General features: G+C 51.8%; 1 protein-coding gene across 3 annotated transcripts in view; it reads left to right on the top strand.

Moving 5' to 3' along the window:
* The first annotated feature begins 7,783 nt into the window (after positions 1–7,783).
* FTCD (formimidoyltransferase cyclodeaminase) overlaps positions 7,784–19,945 on the top strand; it is a 39,073-nt gene continuing 26,911 nt past the window's right edge. Inside the window, exons 1-4 of one of the 3 annotated variants that reach the window (XM_084643777.1) lie at positions 7,784–7,952; positions 15,157–15,340; positions 16,075–16,203; positions 17,072–17,160. In XM_084643777.1, coding sequence (XP_084499903.1) covers positions 7,899–7,952; positions 15,157–15,340; positions 16,075–16,203; positions 17,072–17,160 — 456 coding nt within the window. In that variant the 5' untranslated portion in view covers positions 7,784–7,898. The remainder of the gene's footprint in view (positions 7,953–15,156; positions 15,341–16,074; positions 16,204–17,071; positions 17,161–19,945) is intronic. The other 2 variants (XM_084643778.1, XM_084643779.1) reach the window with 2 other exon arrangements.

Here is a 19,945-nt window from a genome sequence, read left to right as displayed (position 1 = left end):
TCATTTCATTGTTTCCTGGGGGGGCCAGAAACCGGCTCAAAGGGCTACTATGTGTTATGGCTCGTTGCATTGCCAGGCAGTGGCCATCGGCTCCTGCATGTGTAACTCATTGTTAATTTGAGCAGCCTGAGGCCGTGGCGGACTCAGAGTTAGTGGGGCCCTGTGCGCAGCTTCACTTCCGGGGCCCCATCTCGGGACCCAGCCAAGAAAGAGGACATTCTCTCTTATCTCCCCCCCCATTTTCCATTCTTTTCTTCTTCATCCTCCTCCTATATTATAAGTAATAGGAAGTAAATGAAAATAAAGTGAGGTACCTTGATTGGGGCAGGGGGTTGGGGGGCAGGAGGGGGTGCGGGGGGCAGGCTCAGGGCTGGGGCAGGGGGTTGGGGTGTGGGAGAGGGTGAGGGGTGCAGGCTTTGGGCTGGGGCAGGGAGTTAGGGAGCAGGAGGGGTGCGGGGGTCGGGCTCTGGGAGGAAGTTTGGGTGCAGGATGCAGGCTCTGGGCTAGGGCAGGGGGTTGGGGTGTGGGAGGGGCCAGGGGGGGTGGCACTTACCTTGGGCGGTGTGGCTCCCAAAGTGACCGGCACACCCCTCAGAGGGAGGGGAGACAGCACGGGCAAGGGGCTGCCTGAGCCCCTGGGGGGGGGCAGCGGGTCTCCGTGCACTGCTCAGGGTGGAGGGAGCGTGCGGAGCCGCCTTCCCCCTGCCAGGGGCACGCAGAGGCGTGCCAGCAGCCGGTCACTTCTGGGAGCAGCATGGGCCCGCCGGCCAAGGCACGCAGGCAGCCTGCCTGAGCCCTGCTGCACCACGGGCTGGGACTTGGGGGCAGGTTGTCAGATGAGATTTGTCCTGCATTTTGGGGCCCCTGTCGTTGGGCGTCCCATGCCACCGCACTGTTTGTTTCATGGTAAATCTGCCTCTGGCCTGAGCCCTGTTAAAGATTTAGCCAGGATTAGGTAACATTTAACGATTAGCGTGTTTGCTCTTGGACAACTGGTGCAGTCAGCCCTGATCCCTTTCTCACATGAGTAGCCTTTGTTCATGTGAGCAATCCCATTGGTCTGAATAAGGCTTACCCCATAGATAAGTGGGGGAGGAGGGGAAGCCTGGGCCATTTACAGAAATGCTTCTTATCTTCTGCAGAGGAGTCAGCATTAATAGGGTCCAGTATGCTCTGTTTCCTTGGGAAGAGCCCTCCGCTTCTGGGGAGAGACACCAGCACTGTGTTGCTGGGGCCTGGAGAGAGGGTGCTGAGATTCATAGAGGCATTCATCAATTCCATGGCCAGAAGGGACCATTGTGACCATCTAGGCCACGGGTGGGCAAACTTTTTGGCCTGAGGGTGCTCCGGACTGGGATCGAGGGGTTTGGAGAGCGGGAGGGGGATCAGGGCTGGGGCAGGGGGTTGGGGAGAGGCTCAGGGGTGCAGGCTCCGAGCGGCGCTTACCTCATGTGGCTCCCGGAAGCAGTGGCATGTCTCTTCTCCAGCTCCTATGGAGCGCCGGAGAGGGCCACTGGAGCACGTGGGAGCCGGAGCGGGGCCATGCTGCGGCTTCTGGGAGCCACGTGGAGTAGCCCCCAACCCACCGCCCCAGTAGAACGCTGCAGTGGGGCCGAGCCGCATGGCGCAGCCCCCAACCCAGCGCCCTGGCTGGAGCGGGGCCAAGCTGCATGGTGTGGCCCCTGACCCAGCGCCCTGGCTGGAGCGCTGGAGCGGGACAAGCCCCTGACCCTGCTCCCCAGCAGGAGCTCGCAGGCCGGATTTAGCCCGCGGGCCGTAGTTTCTCACCCCTGATTTCGTCTGACCTCCTGTACAGCACAGGCCAGAGACCTGCCCCACAATCATTGATACTGTAAGCGGGGGAATGGTCCGGTTATTGTGGGGAACTTTCCTGGCTTCTGCACGACCCCGGTGAAGTGGGCTAGCAAAAGGATCTGAGTCCTCGCTTCCACTTCCTTTACCCAGAGGCCTCCCTGCCCTTGAGGACTCCCCTTCCACTCTCCTGTCTGGCAGAGTCCTCGTAACCCTGACAAGGCTGGGCCCAGGATTCCTGGGGGGCTCGACCCCCAACCTTGTCACGGTCACTTAGGGCAGGGGCCAGGGTGTCCCCACTCCAGAGTGCTCTCTCTGCGCTGGGCACTTCCCTGGCCCACTGACCATCACGTGTGGTTCAAAGCAAATACGATTTATTAAACAGCAACCGATTTTTAAAATATAGGGAAAGAATAGGAAAGGTGAAAGGAAAACCCGTCACCCTGCTCTGTGGCCCGGGGACCCCACAGCCAGCCAGCTTGGGAACGTCCGGGCAGTTCACAGTCTGCTCCTCCCACGTCCCAGGCCCCTTCTCCAGCCCTGGCTGTGCTGCAGGGATGCTGCGGGTCGGACACTCGCTCTGGCGGTGGCTACACGCCCTCAGGCTCTAGGTGGCAGGACCCTTCTTCCCAGCATCAGCCCACCCTGTCAGGGTTACGATCCACACCCAAGTCTGGCCTGCAGGGTCTATTGGCTGGGGGGGGAGGGGTGTCTCCCTGCACTGGGCCCACTGCTCAGGGTCCTCCCTCGCTCTCCCCAGCTGCTCCCTGCACCCGGCTCTGGACTCCTCCCAGCACAGGTCTGCTCTCTGGGCTGCTTCTGTGGCTCTGCTCCCAGGACGGACCTGCTTCCTGGGCTGCTTCTCTGGTTGTTCTCTCTGGCTGGCCCGGCCCTGCTCCCCAGCTCAGCTCGGGCCCCAGCCCTGCTCTCTCCTTAGCTTGGCCCCACTCTGTCGGACCCTGGCAATTCCAGCTCACGGAGGATGGGACACCCCTGGCCTCCTGACTCCATCATTGGCCTGCCCGCCCTTTCAATCAGGCTGACCTGAAACACTGGTCTCTCCCCATTCCCCCTGGGGACTGTCAGTCGCAGGATCCTGACTTCCCATCAACCCTTCCCCTTTCTTTTGGTACTGGGAGGTACCCAACCAAAACAGCCCCACTGAATGTTAGTAAGGGGCCAACAGTCCCCTTACATTCCCCCCTTGCTAAAATTCTGCCACAGTGACAGTATTCACATCAGTACATCTGGGCCCCATAGTAACGCCATATGCCCACATCATGTCATATAAAAACACTAACAATTAAGAAAAGAACATTTAACATTCTGTGTCTAATTCTTCATACTATACATAATAATATTCATTAAAACACTACATAGAATAAATAACATAGTCATTTCTAAGTTTAACAGGCAATATAACCTTAGTAGTTCTCTTCAGGACCTTCTTCAGACTGATGGTTCATTACCCATATTTTCTATTGCCCTGTCCCTGGGTAACACCAGGTCAATGTGAGGGATCTGGCCATTTTCATCAGGGTTTGGGTTTGCCCCATTGGTTTCAGTCTCCTCAGGAAATGCTGCTTTATGCCTCCTATGAGCCCTGGTCAGACTAAAAGTCCAACGTTTGAGCTGGTCCCTATGTACTATTCTCTCAGGACCCCCTCGCTCAGGCTGGATAGTGTAAACCAGCAGTTCGGGATTGTTGTTGGTGACCACAGTGTGGGGATTTGACTCTCACTTGTCCTGTATTTTATGATGTCTCCTGTGTCTATGGCTACAAACTGGTACACAGTCACCGAGTCTGATGAGAGCCCCACTGGACTTGCGATCGTAAGTCCTTTTCCTACTTTGGGCTGTGTCTTTAGTTGTACTGAGAGCAACTTCACTGGCTGTCTTTGGCCTGTCATGGACACCTTTGACCCAGACATTGAAATTGGTCACCTCATCCTTAGAAAAGACTTCTTGATGCTTCTGAGGCAAGGCCCTTAAGTTAGCCACCTGCGAGGAATCAGCCCTTTGAGAGTTGCTTGAACTGGCGCTGGCAGTCTCCCACCACATCTTTCTCGAGGAAAGGTAACTTGTCCTCCATTCTCCCTTCTTGTCACCCACAGCTCATTGCCATTCTCTTCAAATGTTACCTTCACCTGAGGAACCACCTCCTCAGGCCGGTGAACCTCTGCAGTTCTGTGTCCAGGATGCAACTCCATAGCCTTTGCACTCGAGTTTAGAAGACTCACTGGTACTCTTCCTTTGAGGGCATTAGTCAGAACATTGGCTGGCTGGAGCCCATTAGGTAGGTTCACCCCAGATGTAGGCTCTCCAAGAGCTTGCTATCTATCGGTATTTCCTGGTACCCAGCAGTGTTCGTCAAGGATCTTCCCTCTCCGACGAGGAATAACAGTTTTCTGCCCACTTTAACGTGTCCAGTCTGCCCCACGGGGCCCAGGGAACGATTCTGCCTCTCTGCTCGAGCCAGTGCTCCACTCAGCACAGCGTTCTTCTTAGAGTGCCCATGACGGTTCATCGTGCTGGTTCCTTCTCCTGGCAACAGTAGCTCTTTCAGATCATCATAGAACCGTAGAATATCAGGGTTGGAAGAGCCCTCAGGAGGTCATCTAGTCCACCCCCCTGCTCAAAGCAGGACCAATCCCCAATTTTTTTTTGTCCCAGATCCCTAAATGGCCCCCTCAAGGATTGGACTCATAACCCAGGGTTTAGCAGGCCAATGCTCAAACCACTGAGCTATCCCTCCCCCCGAGATTACTAATGATATTCATCCCTTGAATCCCTGGTACTCCTTCTCTCATATGGCTCCCTTCAGAGGCCTTGTCTTTCAAGATGAAGTTGCATTTCCCTGGCAGTGACTGACCCATGTAGTCTATGTCTGCTTCAAGGCATCCCACCACTGGGCTTGCCAGTCCATTAACTGCTGATAGATGTACAAACCATGTGCTGTGCATGGTCAGCTCCTTGTCCTTCAAATATTTTTGAAAATGCGACTCAGTAATGGTGGTGACTTCTGAGCCGGTATCTAACAAACATCTGGTCTTCGCCCCTGCTGTACATACTTCACCAGTTAGACAGTCTCCAAATGCTCGCTTGCAGACTTCACTAGACATGCTGGCACTGCCCGCTTTCCTCTCAACACTGTATGCAGAGTGATTTTCCACAAAGGACAGGCCTAGGAATCCTTCTGCCACTGCTTGGCCTACTACTGTAGATGGACCACTCGCTCCTGGTGCCCCACTGGTTTCGAGTGCCTGGGACTGTGTTCTCCTTCTGCGTGGACATTCTTGTCTAGTATGCCCTGGCCTTTCACAAGTGTAACAAATGTACCTTCCCTGCTCATCCTTCAGGGGGATCCCGGTGCCCTTGGAGATTTTGGCACACTAATGGGATTTTTTTCTTTCATCAACTCAGTCATCACTTTCAGCATCTCTTCCTATTGGACCGCCAGTTTTTGGACACCTTCGCTTAAATGTTCCAATCTTAACCGTCTCTTCCACAGGAACTTCCTTTTCTTCCGACCACATAATGGCAGCCTGCATGAGTTCATGGAACTTCTTACCAGGCTCTTCCTTCAACCTTCTTTTCATTTCACAGTGGACGGAGTCATCCCAGAGCCCCTGCACCAACTGCTCTTTCAGAACCGCATCTGGGTCTGGAACTCGTCAAGGGTCTCACCGTTCCACTTTGCTCATTCTCTCCTGGAGATCATACTTGTATGCCCAGACAGTTTCACCGGGCTCCTGCTTTCTCTCAAAGAACTCCTTTAGTTGGGTTCTAATAGGTGCCTTGTCTCCATACACTTCTAGGAGGAGTACAAATACCTTTTCCACATCTTTCTTGTCTCTCATTGCCATGAACTTTACTGTGGCCTTGGCCTGGCCCTTGAGGTGCTCCTCTATGAAGTCCAAACGATCTTCTTCAGGTACTCTTAGCACACGCAGAGCTGCCTTCACAGACTTGACCCACTCCTCTACCATAATGTCTCCTGGTCTAGTCAGGAAGTCACCAAACTCTGTGACCTTCTGCTCCCATAGGGCATAAATAATCGGGGGTTTCTTAGCTTCTGCTGCCTGTTGGTCTATTACTGCCTTAGTCAGCAATAAGGCTTCTCTCAGTTCGGTTCTAGTTTTTTGTAATGCCTCAGCTTGGTCTGGTAGTCTGCGCTGAAGTTCAGCAAACTGGGCCTGTAGTTCTTTAATTCCAGCCATGGTAGGAACTCAACCAGTAAACCAATGGGGTGGACCTTATGGATAGGAGTCTGTCCATGATGCCAATTATGTAAGCAGGGGAATGGTCCCGCTATTGTGGGGAACTTTCCTGGCTTATACACTACCCCGGTGAAATGGGCTAGCGAAAGGATCTGAGGCCTCGCTCCCACTTCTTTTACACAGAGGCCTGCCTGACCTCGAGGGCCCCCCTTCCACTCTTCTGTGGGGCAGAGTCCTCGTAACCTCGACAAGGCTGGGCCCAGGATACCTGGGAGGCTCCAGCCCCCTGAGGTCCGACTGGCCGAGTCCCAGAGCAGCAGGAACGGGAAGTTGCCTGACAAATGGACTCTGCCCTGTTCTGGACTGTGTGCCTTGTGCTTTCTGCTACCCATTCCTGCTGCCCCGCACCCCCACCTCATTTTCCTGGCATCCTGACCCAGCTTGATGCCTGGCATCTGACTGGTGGTTCTGATCTCCAGTTTGTCTCCTGCCTCTGACCCCTGGTATCCTGACCAAGCCGACTCTTGAGAGTCCTGTCGCATGATCGCAGACTCGGACTACTAGGTAGGCAGGCTCCTTGAGATGATCCAATGAACGACAGGGGGGAGGGGGTAGAGGAGCGAGTGATGGGGGTGGAGCCTTTTGGGGGGGAAGAGATGGAGAAGGGGCCAAGGACTTGAGAGAAGAGGTGGGGCAGGGCCTTGGGGAGAAGAGGCAGAGCAAGGGGAGGGTCTTGGGGGGAAGAAGAGGGCGGGGCCTCGGGGGTACAGTTGCCAGCAATTACAAAGGTGGCAACCCTTTTACCCTTTTTAAATATTGGCACAACATTGGCTTTCTTCCAGTCTTCTAGAACTTCCTTAGTGTTCCAAAACTTACTGAAAATCAACATTTAAGGGTCCAGCGAGCTCCTCAGTCAGCTCTTTTCAAACTCTTGGATGCAAATTATCTGGACCTGCTGTGTTAAAAATGTCTGACTTTAGTAGTTGTTGTGTGACATTTCCCGGAAATGATAGTGGAAAGGAAAGAATGTTGTCATCATAGGATGAGATTACATCATCTGCTTTCCCCCCCAAATACAGAACAGAAATATTTACTAAACACTTCTGGCCTTTAATCATTAATAATGCAAAAAAAAATTTCTACCTTTGCCATGTAATAAGGACCAATACTGTTGTCAGGATTCTTTTTGTTCCTATGTATAACTAAATCCTTGCATGTCTATGTCTAGGATTTGCTTACCTCTGTCTAGGATTATGAGCACAGAATAAATTGTGGGCAACTGAAGAAAGTGTCTTCTATGGTTGATTTATCAGCAAAAAAAAAAAAAGTGGAGGGGCAGAAGATAGCCTATCAATTGGGGTATAATTTGTGTCTTATTCAGTTGTAACAAAAACATATGTTTGTATTTTATTTGTATTTTAGAACTGCTGTTACATGGATAAATAAATATTGGCTGCTCTTAACGAAACTGAATCAGACAAGAGCCTGACAACAGAGACTAAAGCCCAGGTTATAACAGAGCAAGACTTGACCATTAACGTTCCAGGTACAAACGATCCGCGAGTGCAGGGGTGTCACTCCTGAGTGACACCAGCATAACGGACAGTAGACTCAGGCCAGTAACTAGAGGCCAGATGGGCCTCCCTGCCAAAAGTTTCCTCTTATTTGTTTAATTAAGCAACTCTCCTTCTATTGGCTGCAGTTTTGGGTAGTTAATGAGAAACCCTGGAGATTGGGAAAGGTCACTGGCTAGGCCGTATAAGGCTCCTGCACTTCTAGTTTCATTTCTGAAGCCACACAGGTCAGAGCAAACACCCAGTGTGGTCCAGGCCACGGCACTCCCCTGGGAGGAACGAAACCAGCACAATGTCCAAACTGGTGGAGTGTGTCCCCAACTTTTCCGAGGGCAATAACAAAGAGGTAAGGGGCTGGGTTCTCTCTGTGCTGCGTGACTTGCTTTGTGGAGATAAACTGTGTGCAAGGCCTTGGCTTGTTTGCTTTTCACCTGCCCTGGGTGCTGCTTTGTGTTGATTGCCTCTGGGCCGAAGCGATGGCGTTTGGGCTGGAGTTAATGCTTGTAGCTTGTCCTTGGATGACAGCTCCTCCGACCAGTATCTGCGGCAGCTTACAGCATGGCCCCCAGGGTGCACGGCCCAATGACCTCCCCTCCCCCGGCGCTTCTCAAATGCTCCCACGGGAATCCAGGGTGAGACTCCCTGAGCTCCAGGGGTGTGGAGAGGCCCTGCGGTGCGCATGTCACAGCCCTTTGTTCCACATCACCTCCGCTGCCCCAAAGGGGAGACTCGTGGCTGTGGCTTGGCTCCCACATCGTCTGAGCTGGGGCTGAGCGAGGATGCCATCCCATACCCCCTCCCCCGGAGTGCTCCTGGCTGGAGCAAGCTAGTGTCCCCAGTGCCATGGGGAGATGCTGAGGAGACCATCCAGCTCCAGGGGCTTTGGCACTGAGCAGCCTTGCTCCGGTTCTCCAGTGGGGGCCGGCTTGCGTTGCTGCTGGTGGAGGTTGCCTTTGCCCGGCCAGCGCTGGAAAGGCCCAAGGCCAAGCTCACTGCCCCGCTCTTCTCGAAGAACAGCAGCTGGAATCGCCGCTCGCTCCTGCTGCCCTCTGGTTCCAGCTGCACCTCCTCCCTGGAGCTCCCAGGGCTAATTACAGGTGGGACCGGCAGGACCCATTATAAGACCCTGATTCAGTTGCTTATAAGTTTGCCAAACTTTAACCGTTTGGGCTGAAATTTTCCACGGCAGGTGTTGTCCTCAGCCTGCTCTTCAGTTTGACTTTACATTTCACCCCCAACAGTTCAGTCATTTCTGAGAAAATGGTCAGGGAAAAATACACCAGTTTGCCCCTGTTAAAAAATTCAGACCCCTTTCTTATGAGGAGCTCCGGTGTTTGGAGAAGGCACTGGAAACGTGGCGTTCCCGGCCATTGTGTCTGGAAGGTGCCTCTGCCATCCCTCTAAAAATCCACCCTGATTTGGCCACAGAAAAATCGCAGTTTGCCCACAGGCAGCCTGCCCTGCATTGTAATGCCTATCTGCACTGAGCATGCTCCACCCAGGGCCGAGCAGCCCTTTGAGGAGGAGACTGGGACACGGAGCGGGGAAGGGCACTGAGGCGGGATGGGGAGCCAGCGGTGTGTGGAATGTGGGTGACGGTGGGAAGTGACGGGAGAGCCAGACAGCTTGCACAAAGAGCTGGAAGAGGGAGAGCGGAGGAGTGGAGACTGGAACTGGCTAGGGGCGGAGAATTGAACTGGGATGTGGGGAAAAGGCAGGACCTGGGACAAGGACAGGTTTCAGGGGAGGGGGAAGAAGGGTCTGTGACCTCTAGAGAATATGCAGCGCCCCCCATCCCCTACCCCACAGAGCCTGAGATCTCTGAGTCTTACCCTTCCTCTGCTGCCAGCAAAAATCTGTGAAACCCACTGGCAGAGTGGGTGTCTCTCCCCCGTCTAGCGCTCCCCTGGGCGCCGAAAGAAGCAGGAGTCTGGAGGAAAAAATAGCATGTGATCATGTCATTGAAGGCAGTGCAATCCTGCGTGTGCACCAGGGGGCTCTGTTAAGGGTCCACGGGCAGCCTGGTTTCTGGCATTTCCGAACTTTTGAGTGTTTGAGTTTGCGGCGTTAGTATTTTTAGCATAGCTTTTGTGTGTAGCTCTGATGTGTGTATTTGGAGGTGTATAAAAGGGGCATCAGGCCATTGCGCTAGGTGCCCCCGCCATAAAGTTCAAAACCAGAAATAAAACTGTTAGCAGAAGACTAAACGCCTGTTCCCCACCTCCCCCAGAGCAGCCTTCACCAAACCCCTCTCTCTGCAGCAGTCTGTGCACACAGAGGCCCCTTGAAGGCCAGCTGCCCTAGGCTAGTCCAGCCCCTCCCAGGGAGAACTCGTCACCAACAGCCCCCGCTCTTTTAAACTGAGGGCCCCTCTGCTGAGCAGCGCTGTAGCTGCATGGCACAGAGAGAAAGGCGTCTCTCTAGCATCAGGGCCTGGGCCAGGCAGGGCTTTATAGCTCAGAACCATCACCTTACATTCAATCCAGGAGCCACGAGCAGCCGCAGCAGACCACAGCCACTAGGAGACAGCAGTCATGTGTTCCCGCCAAGCCGCAGCACTGCCTAACAGGCACCGCTGCACTCTGCACCGGGCGACACTCTGGGCTTGAGTTAGGGATCTGACTGTCTGGATCAGCGGATTGGATTTTCGGAGAACAGCATCTTGTTGCCACAGCAACACAAGGTTCCAGCCCCAGAGCTTGGTACGCTCCCATCTTATGAAAAGGCAGTTGAGAGTGTTGTTTTCACACACGGCTTCTTTCATCGCCACTTCCTCTGGGTGCCCGGCTTTGTGCTCCGATTACTTACATTGTCAGCTCTTTGGTGTGTGTTTGTACAGCGCCTAGCACCGGGGGCGGGGGGGGGCGTGGGCCAATGCTGGGGCTCCTAGGCACTACTGTAATAGTAATGATAATAAATGGACTGCAGCTTTAACCCTACCCTCTGTGCATTGTACGTCTTCCGTTACATGATCACATGCCGATTCGCAGCTCATACAATAGTAGACCATTTTTTCTACTTCCTTAGTCACATGTGTAACATCTTGTACACTGGCTTCTTTTCAGAGCAGTGTGGCCTAGCAAACAGAGCACAGGACTGGGACACAGGAGACCTGGGCTCTGTTCCTGGCTTTGCCACTGACCTGCTGAGTGGGCTTGGACAGGTCACATCACAGCTCTGTGCCTCAGTTTCCCCACCTGTAAAATCGGGGTGATGATACTGAACCCCCCCTCCCTTTGTAAAGTATTTTCAGATCTCCCAGTGAAAAATGCTAGATGTGAGCTAGGGATTATTGTTATTATTGACGTTAGTCTTGTGCGCTCACACATTTTGAGGTAGGATCCTCAATTGGGGTAAATTGTCATTGTTCCATTGACCGAGTGATAAGAATTTACAACGGCTGACGCTCTCCCTCACCACTGTTCCACTGTACCTTATCCAGGTGGGCACCAATGGGGAGAACTGCTGTGTACCCATGTCAAAGTTCCCTCCCCACTCTGAACTCTAGGGTACAGATGTGGGGACCCGCATGAAAGACCCCCTAAGCTTATTTCTAGCAGCTTAGGTTAAAACTTCCCCAAGGCACAAACTTTTTGCCCTTGGAGGGTACACTGCCACCACCAGGTGATTTAACAAAGAATCAGGAGAAAGGACCACTTGGAGTTCCTATTTCCCCCATATATCCCCACAAGCCCTTACACCCCCTTTCCTGGGGAGGCTTGAGAATAATATCCTAACCAATTGGTTACAAAGTGATCACAGACCCAAACTCCTGGGTCTTAGGACAATAGAGAAATCAGTCAGGCTCTTAAAAGAAATAGAATTTTATTAGAAAGAAAAAAGGTAAAAGAAGCTCCCCTGTAAAATTAGAAGGGAAGCTAATCTCACAGGGCAATCAGATTTAAAACACAGAGGATTTCCCTCTGGGCAAAAACTTTAAAGTTACAAAAAGAAAACCAGGAATACACCGTCCTCTCAGCACAGAGAAAATCACAAGCCAAAACAAAAGTAAGCTAACACATTTCCTTGCTAGTACTTACTAATTCTAATGGAGTTGGATTGCTTGCTTTCTTGATCTCTCTCCGGCAAGCACACAGAACAGACAGACAAAAGCCTCCCCCTCGCCCTAGATTTGAAAGTATCTTGTCCCCTTATTGGTCCTTTTGGTCAGGTGCCAGCCAGGTTACCTGAGCTTCTTAACCTTTCACAGGTAAGAGGATGTTGTGCCTCTGGCCAGGAGGGATTTTCTAGCACTGTATACAGAAAGGTTGTTACCCTTCCCTTTATATTTATGACAGCCCCCAACTTCCACTGCCTACGGGGGCCAGGCTTTCCTGCTGACATCTGTGGGCAGTGCAAATGTTTAGCACCTCTCAGGTTGGGCCTTCGCTTCTTTCCCAGACTGGCAGTTCCAGCCATTCTCAGCACCCATGTGCTCTGGCTATCGAAGAGGAGTTTTGCCCTTTCAGACGTGCAGTGTTGTTGTAGCCATGTCAGTCCCAGGATATTCAAGAGACAAGGTGTCAGCAGACCAGGTCAGAGGCGGTCAGGCCTAATGGTTGGAGGCTGAATGCCAGAGACAAGGGTGGAGGCAGAGTCGGAGTCAGGAGTCAGAGCCGAGAGTCAGAACCGGTTTACCAGGTGTCAGGGAAGGCAGGGGCTGGGCTGGCTCTGAGGCAGGAGCACGGCTGGAACAGGATGGGCACAGGGCTGGGCGCAGGGCAGGATCTGGGCTGGAGCGGTGGAGGAGCAAAGCAGGAGCAGGGCTTGGAGAGATAAGCCCAGGGAGGCAGAGTGTCCATGGGCGTTGAGCAGCCAGCAAGCTACTGCTGCTGCTAGATTTAAAAAGTGGCCAGCTGGCTTCCTCCGCCAGTCCTTCCGGCAGCCTGGCGGGCTCGTTAGGGTGTCAGGGGTACTGAGCAGGCACAGCTGAGGGCCTCACTCCTGACACAAGGCGGAGGAGGTAATATCTTTTACTGGACCAACTTCTGTTGGGGAGAGAGCCAAGTTTTCGAGCTGACACAGGTTGCACATGACCTACAATCTGATTGTCTTGCGAAAGTCCATAAACAACTTCCCTGAGTAAAGCACGTGCTGTAAAATATTGTTACTCTGTTTCTTTAATGCAGGTGACCTTGTATACCAGAATTTGTACTTGATTTGAAAGGTATCAGTATATTTCTAAGTGGACAACAACAAGGGTATTGAACAGTGAATTATCTCATACACTGACATAAAAATGTATGTGTCACGGACTCACGGGCCCAGTGCTCTCACCCCTGGGAGTAACCCCCTTCAGTGTGTCATCCTTTCGTGAAGGTTGCACTCTCTGGGGTTAGGCCCTCTGGCCTCGTTGCCTCCCAGGACCACACCTCTAAGCTTTCAGGACACCTGTCTCTCACCAGGGAGTTCACTCGCTCTGGACCCTCGGGGCCTCCACCCCCAGAGGGAGCAATGCCACCGTGATCTCTAGCCTGCAGTGACTCTCAGCCAGCCTAAAACAGAAGGGTTTATTGTATGTCAGGAACACAGCACAGACAGTTCTCAGGGCCTTGAGCACGCAAAGTCTCAGCACAGTCTGGATGGGACTGTCCAGCGTCCAGGTGGCTCAGGCTGCTCTTTGTCCCTGGTCTAGAAGCCCCCTCCTTCCAGCCGACCACCATATATCAACTTCCCCAAAGCCCCTCCTTCATCCTTTGTCTTCAGTCCTGGGCAAACAGATCACCTGGGCCCTCTCTCTTCCATCCCTGCCAGGTCTGATCACCAGAGTCCTCTCTTCTCAGCCCTTTGTCCTTCCCCTGGCCAAAACCATCTGGCTCCCAAGATGGGGTGGGCCTCTGGGCCTCCAAGTCCCTGGTTACTAAGTTCCACAGCATCCAGGCCATTGTCCAGGGGCCAGCTTGCTAGGCAAGGTCACACCTGGCCCTTTGCAGTAACAAACCCCTCTCTGCCACACCTTGTTACACATGCAGCACGCAGGGAAAACCGACACACGCAGTGTTCATGCACAACGCTAGGAAAATCTCCCCCCTTCATCACAGTATGCTTGTTTCCAGATGGAAAGAATTTACTGAAAGCTACATTAATGAAACCCCGTTAACAGTGTTACAGCCTTGCTGCAATTTAATTCTAAAGCCTTGTATGACATATGCTAGCCCTTTCCCATTATTCTGTGTTGCTATACATCACCTGTAGTCGGTTTTCTAAGTACAGCATACTGTCTAGTATTCATATAAAAGACTTCTGTGGACTGTCTGACATGCAGTGTAATACATAGGTTACAAGCAGCTCACATGCATCTCTACGGTTGTAGGAAAAAACAGTATATGGGAACTTTGTCTTATGTGAACCATTCTATATGTTCATGTAATTAAATACATTAACATGACGCAGACACAACAGGGGCCAGGTTAAGTTGCACATTAGGAAGGAATAATCAATCACACAAATAAAATGGGAAATGACTGCCTAGGAAGGAGTACTGCAAAAAAGGATCTGGGGGTTTTAGTGGATCACAAACTAAATATGAGTCAACAGTGTTACACCGTTGCAAAAAAAGCGAACATCATCCTGGGCTGTATTAGCAGGAGTGCTGTAAGCAAGGCACGAGAAGTCATTCTTCCACTCTACTCCGCGCTGATTAGGCCTCAACTGGAATGTTATGTCCAGTTCTGGGTGCCACATTTGGGGAAAGATGTGGACAAATTGGAGAAAGTCCAGAGAAGAGCAACAAAAATGATGAAGGGTCTAGAAAACATGACCTGTGAGAGAAGATTGAAAAAATTGGGTTTGTTTAGTCTGGAGAAGAGACGACTGAGAGGGGACATGAGAACAGGCTTCAAGTACATAAAAGGTTGTTACAAGGAGGAGGATGATAAGTTGGTCTCCTTAACCACTGAGGACAGGACAAGAAGTAATGAGCTTAAATTGCAGCAAGGGAGATTTCCTAATGAGCAGGGTAGTTAAACTCTGGAACAAATAGTGCAGGGAGGTTGTGGGATCTCCTCTATTGGAGTATTTAAGAGCAGGGTAAACACCTGTCAGGGATGGTCTAGCCCAGTGCTTCTCAAGCTATCTGATGTGGGGGACTGGCAGTTTTTTTTTCCAACGTGCGCGCAGACCAGCAGCCGATGGCTCGTGGACTGGAACCGGTCCCCAGACCTCCACTTTGAGTAGCGCTGGACTAGACAATACTTAGTCCTGCCTCAGCACAGGGGACTGGACTAGATGACCTCTCAAGGTCCCTTCCAGTCGTACATTGCCCTGATTACGCTGACCAGCTATTTTGCAGACCCCAGGGCAGGCCGTGATTTGGAGCTGGAGGGTGACATTACGGGCTGTGCTTTGAACATGAATGATTCCGCTGCAAGCAGACGTTTGGCTCCTGGCTCACTTTTAGGGGTGCATTTGAAACATTAACAAACCCAGCCATGCCTTGGCTCCTTTCTTTAGCAGACTCCATGCTGGGCTGCCTTTTGAGAGGAAGCATTAATGAGCCGGGCGTAGCTCTGGATGCCGGAACACCCTTCTTCGGCTGTGCTCTCTTGCAGGTGATCGATGCCATTGGTGAGGCTGTCTCTCAGACACCGGGGTGCGTCCTGCTGGATGTGGATGCCGGCCCATCCACCAACCGGACGGTCTACACCTTTGTGGGGAGTCCAGACGCTGTCGTCGAGGGGGCTCTGTGTGCAGCCAGAGTGGCTTTTCAGCTCATTGACATGGGCAGGCACAGAGGTGATCAGGGTGGTGGCGGAGCAGGAGGATGGGCTGCTCGGCGGGGCCCAGGGGAGTGAGCTGCCAAAGGTCTCAGCTGTCAGGTCCGGCATGGATCTGGCTGAGGTGATTTGCCAAAGCCAACGCAGAGCAGCAACTACAGGCCCAAACCGGAGCAGCCATGAGTGTGGCTGTGCTCGAGTCTCGGGGTCTCCCTGGGAGCACTACTCAGATTGCTACTGGACGGCTCTCCCTCTCCCGTCTCATGACGTTACGGGGTTTTCCTCCCTGTGATGTACAATGGAAGCCAAGCCCGGCGGGCAGCTGTTAGGGGAGCCGTGTGCTCCCTGCAGCTGGATCTACATTGCACAAACACAAAGGGCAGTCACTTTTCAAACAGCCTCCCCATGTCCTGTGGGAGGCCAACAAATCTACCCAGCCAGGTGCAAGCTGCGATAGGAGCAGAGATTCCGCATCTCCCTCTGATGACCCTGAACTTGTGGTCGTTTTCTTTTGGGCTGGAATAAACAAGGCAGTTAGTTGAGCAAATACAGACAGCGTAATCGGTTAGTCCCGTCGCGTCAATGGCCCTGAGGCAGGAGGGGTGTTAGCTGAGTCCTGAGATCATAAGGAATGAATAAATAAAGTCCGGCCTTATCTAAACTGGCTCGTCCTCCCCTCCCCTCCATCCCACCCACCCCCATACCCTTCCAGGCCTCTGTGCACATCTCTGGAATGGTGCTTTGCTTTCCTAGGAGAACATCCACGGATGGGTGCCCTGGATGTCTGTCCTTTCATCCCAGTGAGGAATGTCACCATGGAAGAATGCATTCGCTGTGCCAATCTGTTTGGGCAGCAATTGTCAGTGGAGCTGGGCGTGCCTGGTGAGTTGGTGATGGGGAGGGGAGAGAATTCTGTCTGTATCCACCTCTTTTCTGACCTCTTCAGTAATTCCACCATCTCGCCCTGTGCTCACATGGACACAGTACATGGTTCTGTTCCGCTTCTGCACTGGGACTGTCCTGCTCTGATAAAAACAAACAAACCCCTTTTACAAGAGTTAACTTAGGCTAAAATGTCGGTCATTAAATTATCGCGGCAAGAGAAGTGTATGAACTTTGAAATCTGCCACACATGAGCAAGGAGGGCTGAGGTTTTCAAAACTATCACAAGTGATTTGGGGAGCCCTACTTGAGAGACAATGGAGAGAGTCTGATTGTAGACGGGGGCTGCTCAGCCCTTTTAGAAGATCCGCTCACTTGAAGAGTCTCAGGACTGGAGGCACCTGAAATCACTGGCTGCTTTTCAAATTTTAAGCCCTAATTAGTAGGCACTCTTGGAAGTACTAGTAAAAACGTATAGGCCCTGCTGAGAGCACTTCATACATTACCTCTGTTCTTGGTGGCAGGGAAAGTGCCGAATCGCTAACTCATGACTTGGACAGCAAATGAAGGAGAAGCTGGTTTCGGTGTATATTTGTGATATCCAGGCCTACACAAACATAGTTATTGAATTAGGACCCGAGAACTTTTATCTCTTTTAAAAGCTTTCCGGTTTCCCTTAAGCTACGTGTGATTTCACCGGGGGCAGAATATGGTGTCCATTGTCTTGGCACTTTATGTTAGAGCTGGCCTGTATTTGAACACCTTGGGCGATATCCAGGGCTTTCCCCAGTGTCCGCACCCACACTAACATGCATGTGTTGGATGGTTCCAGGCCAGTGGTCCGTCACGTATGCATTTCCTCTTGCAGTGTACCTGTACGGAGAAGCAGCGCGGAAGGAGAGCAGGAAATCACTGCCAGCAATCCGAGCTGGGGAATACGAAGCCCTCCCTGAAAAGGTTAGAGTCCTCGTGGTGTCTGGGAACGGCGGGGAGGGAGTAGCATGCTGCATATGGACCCAAAGGGGCGCTGCTCACATTAGAGTGCGGGAGCCTCCGTGGATGCTCTGGGCGTTTTCACTGTTACACTTACAGTCTGCCAGCTTTCTCTCATTCCAGACAAAACACTTTGTTAAGGCTGAGAGGAATGGCCGTTCTTGGGCCTGGATGAGAGGTTGACTAGAGAGTTTGACATCACCACCTCAATGGTATTTTCCACTTTTCTCTGAAAATGCACAAGCCAAATACGGGTCTTGTGACTGGAGGAGACTTTTACCTTAAAAACTTTAAAATTCCTTGGGGAAGGGGAAGGCCTGGGTCTTAGTTTGCATCCTGTACAGTGTCAGCACTCAGTTAGTGATGGTAATCACCTCGGTACTTTTCTCTTCTTGCTTTTGCTTTGGAAAGCTGTGGGAAATATGCATGAGCAGTAGTGTGTGAGAAAGGAGGCAGCTTCCCATTGCCTTGCCTGAGCAGAGGAGTGGTGGGGGCTGGCTGGGTGATGTCTACCAGGTCTCCGAGACTCCGGAATTTGCTGCCAGCCTTCATCCACAATACAGTGTTGCCAACACTTGTGATTTTGCAATGACTCTCCTGGTATTTGGTTTGTCTGTTAAAGCTCCAGCTCCTGGAAGCATCTGATGAGGTGAGACTCTTGGCTTTCATTTCCTAACCAAAGGAAGTTTCTAGCTCTCTTGGTTACAGAGAAAAATGTAAACATGTGACCCAAGTGCAGCCGAGGTCTGAGAAGCCAGAGGGCAAATAGAAAGAACCTCACATTTCTTATTCAGTCTTTTTATTTTTAAATGTAACCCTTCTGCCCGTCAGAGTTGGCAGCAACAAGGGCCGGGTTCAGTATCTAGGGGATCCATTCCAATAACACAATGCAAACTGGCTCGAGCCCCCACCCAGTGACCTGGAACAAATATATACCACCCCCGCTGGGCGCCTCCAAGAGGCAATACTTCCTTCTCGCAAGCACAGAGTCTGAGTGTGGCAAAAAGCCTTTTAATAACAGAGAGAAACAATGTGGCATTATGTTGAGGAAACACCACCACCAGGATCCATAACACAACCCATGAGCAAAAACCCACCCCAAGCAAATTGGGTCGTGTCCTTTCCCTTTGGTTCTTGAGTCCAGCAACCCGAAATCACCCAAAATCCCAAAAGTCCAATGACCCAAAAGTCTCTGTCCCTGGTCAGGGCAGCCCCAGAGTTTGAAAGTTTATCTGCAGAGCTTTACCTCCCACCCTGGGTGGAGATCGGGGAGGAGGGGGGGAAGGGGAAAGAGAGGTAAGGGGTACCTTACATGATCTGAAGCTGACTGCCCTGCAGCTCCATAGGGCTCTACTCCGCATCCCACAAGCAGCTCCTGCCGTCCTATGAACGGCTCCACCAGCCTGTCCACAAGGCACTCCAGCCCTCCCACAAACTGCTCCACAATATATCTTCAGGCTCCCCCGCTACTCAACACAACACTGAGTGATTTCAGCTCTTAGGTGAATTCAGCTTGTAGTAGGGGAGCCCCAGTGCTGGTGCACCATTAGCCCAAAGTGAGCTCAGCAGCCCATAACTAGACTCCTAATGGAATCAAAATTAGCTCTGATATTTCATAGTGGAGAGAGGAGAAAGTGCAATTAGCATGTAAGGCCCTCACCAAGGGGCCCATGCCACCAAGTATCAATACTTATCCCCAATCTCTCTTAATTCACAGAGTTTTGGAACCCATGACCCTTGCCTAGCGAGTGCTACTTAGTTGATGGTGAGTCCCTCCATCATAACAAAAGGCCCAGTACAGTTCCAAGCACAGTTCCCATAATCAGGGTAATAACAATTTATTCTTCCTGCTCCAATAACAGAGACACTGGGGATCCCACAGCAGCCAAAGTGACCATTTGGGCAGCTATGGCCTCATTCTAGGCGGGGTGGGTGTGCCTATGCAAATGAGATCAGCCCCTGAAGTTCTTTTCCACACCTTGCCACACCTCACACCTCAGATGTCAGGGTGGAGCTCCTCCTGACTCTGCTTACATCAGTCTCTTAATTTTTAAGGCCATCTCACCATTCTGGTTGTCCCGACTCATGATTTTAAAAGTGTGGGGCTGGCAATACTGACAGGAGGGCCCGTACGGTGACTTTCTAGGCGTGCTGCAAAATGGTGTTTGGAGGGCGGAGGTTGTCCTTCCTAGACCATGCAGGGATGGAAAGGAGTTTCTGGAGGTGGCCAGCGGAGCTGCTGCTGAGCTGATTCTGTTGTTAATGCTGCTGAGATTGTATTGTAGTGTTGAGGTGTGTAGGGGCTTCTGGGGCCAGATTTTTACAAATATTTAGGTGCCTAAAGATGCAGAAGCACCTAATGGGATTTTCAAATGAGCCTAAGTGCCGAAATACCTTTAACAAGCTGAGCCCTAGAGCCTTGCAAAGGCAGGTTATTGGTTATTTTAAAAATTGAAATAAATTTGAAAAGTCAGTGAACTTGATAAGCTTGAAGTGCTTGGTTTTTTCGAGCATAAAAGAGCTTCTTAAAAGTGCTGGACCAGCCCGGGAGCAGGTGGAAGATCAGCTATTTCTTGTGACATTTCTAGCACTTTAGACTGCTAAGAAAGATGAAATCCCATGCTGAATGCTGGTGATTGGTTACCTTTTCCGGAGCTATTTTTTGCCCAATTGCAGTACCTGGAATTGCCACTAGGGGACAGTGTAACGATTCTCATTTCGGGCTGACTGTGCTTTGTTGGGACATCTG

The sequence above is a fragment of the Lepidochelys olivacea genome (genome assembly GCF_965140295.1).
Source record: "Lepidochelys olivacea isolate rLepOli2 genome assembly, chromosome: 11".
Classification (NCBI taxonomy): domain Eukaryota; kingdom Metazoa; phylum Chordata; order Testudines; family Cheloniidae; genus Lepidochelys; species Lepidochelys olivacea.
The sequence above is the reverse complement of the archived record's forward strand: the minus strand, read 5'-3'. Positions and strand labels throughout refer to the sequence as shown.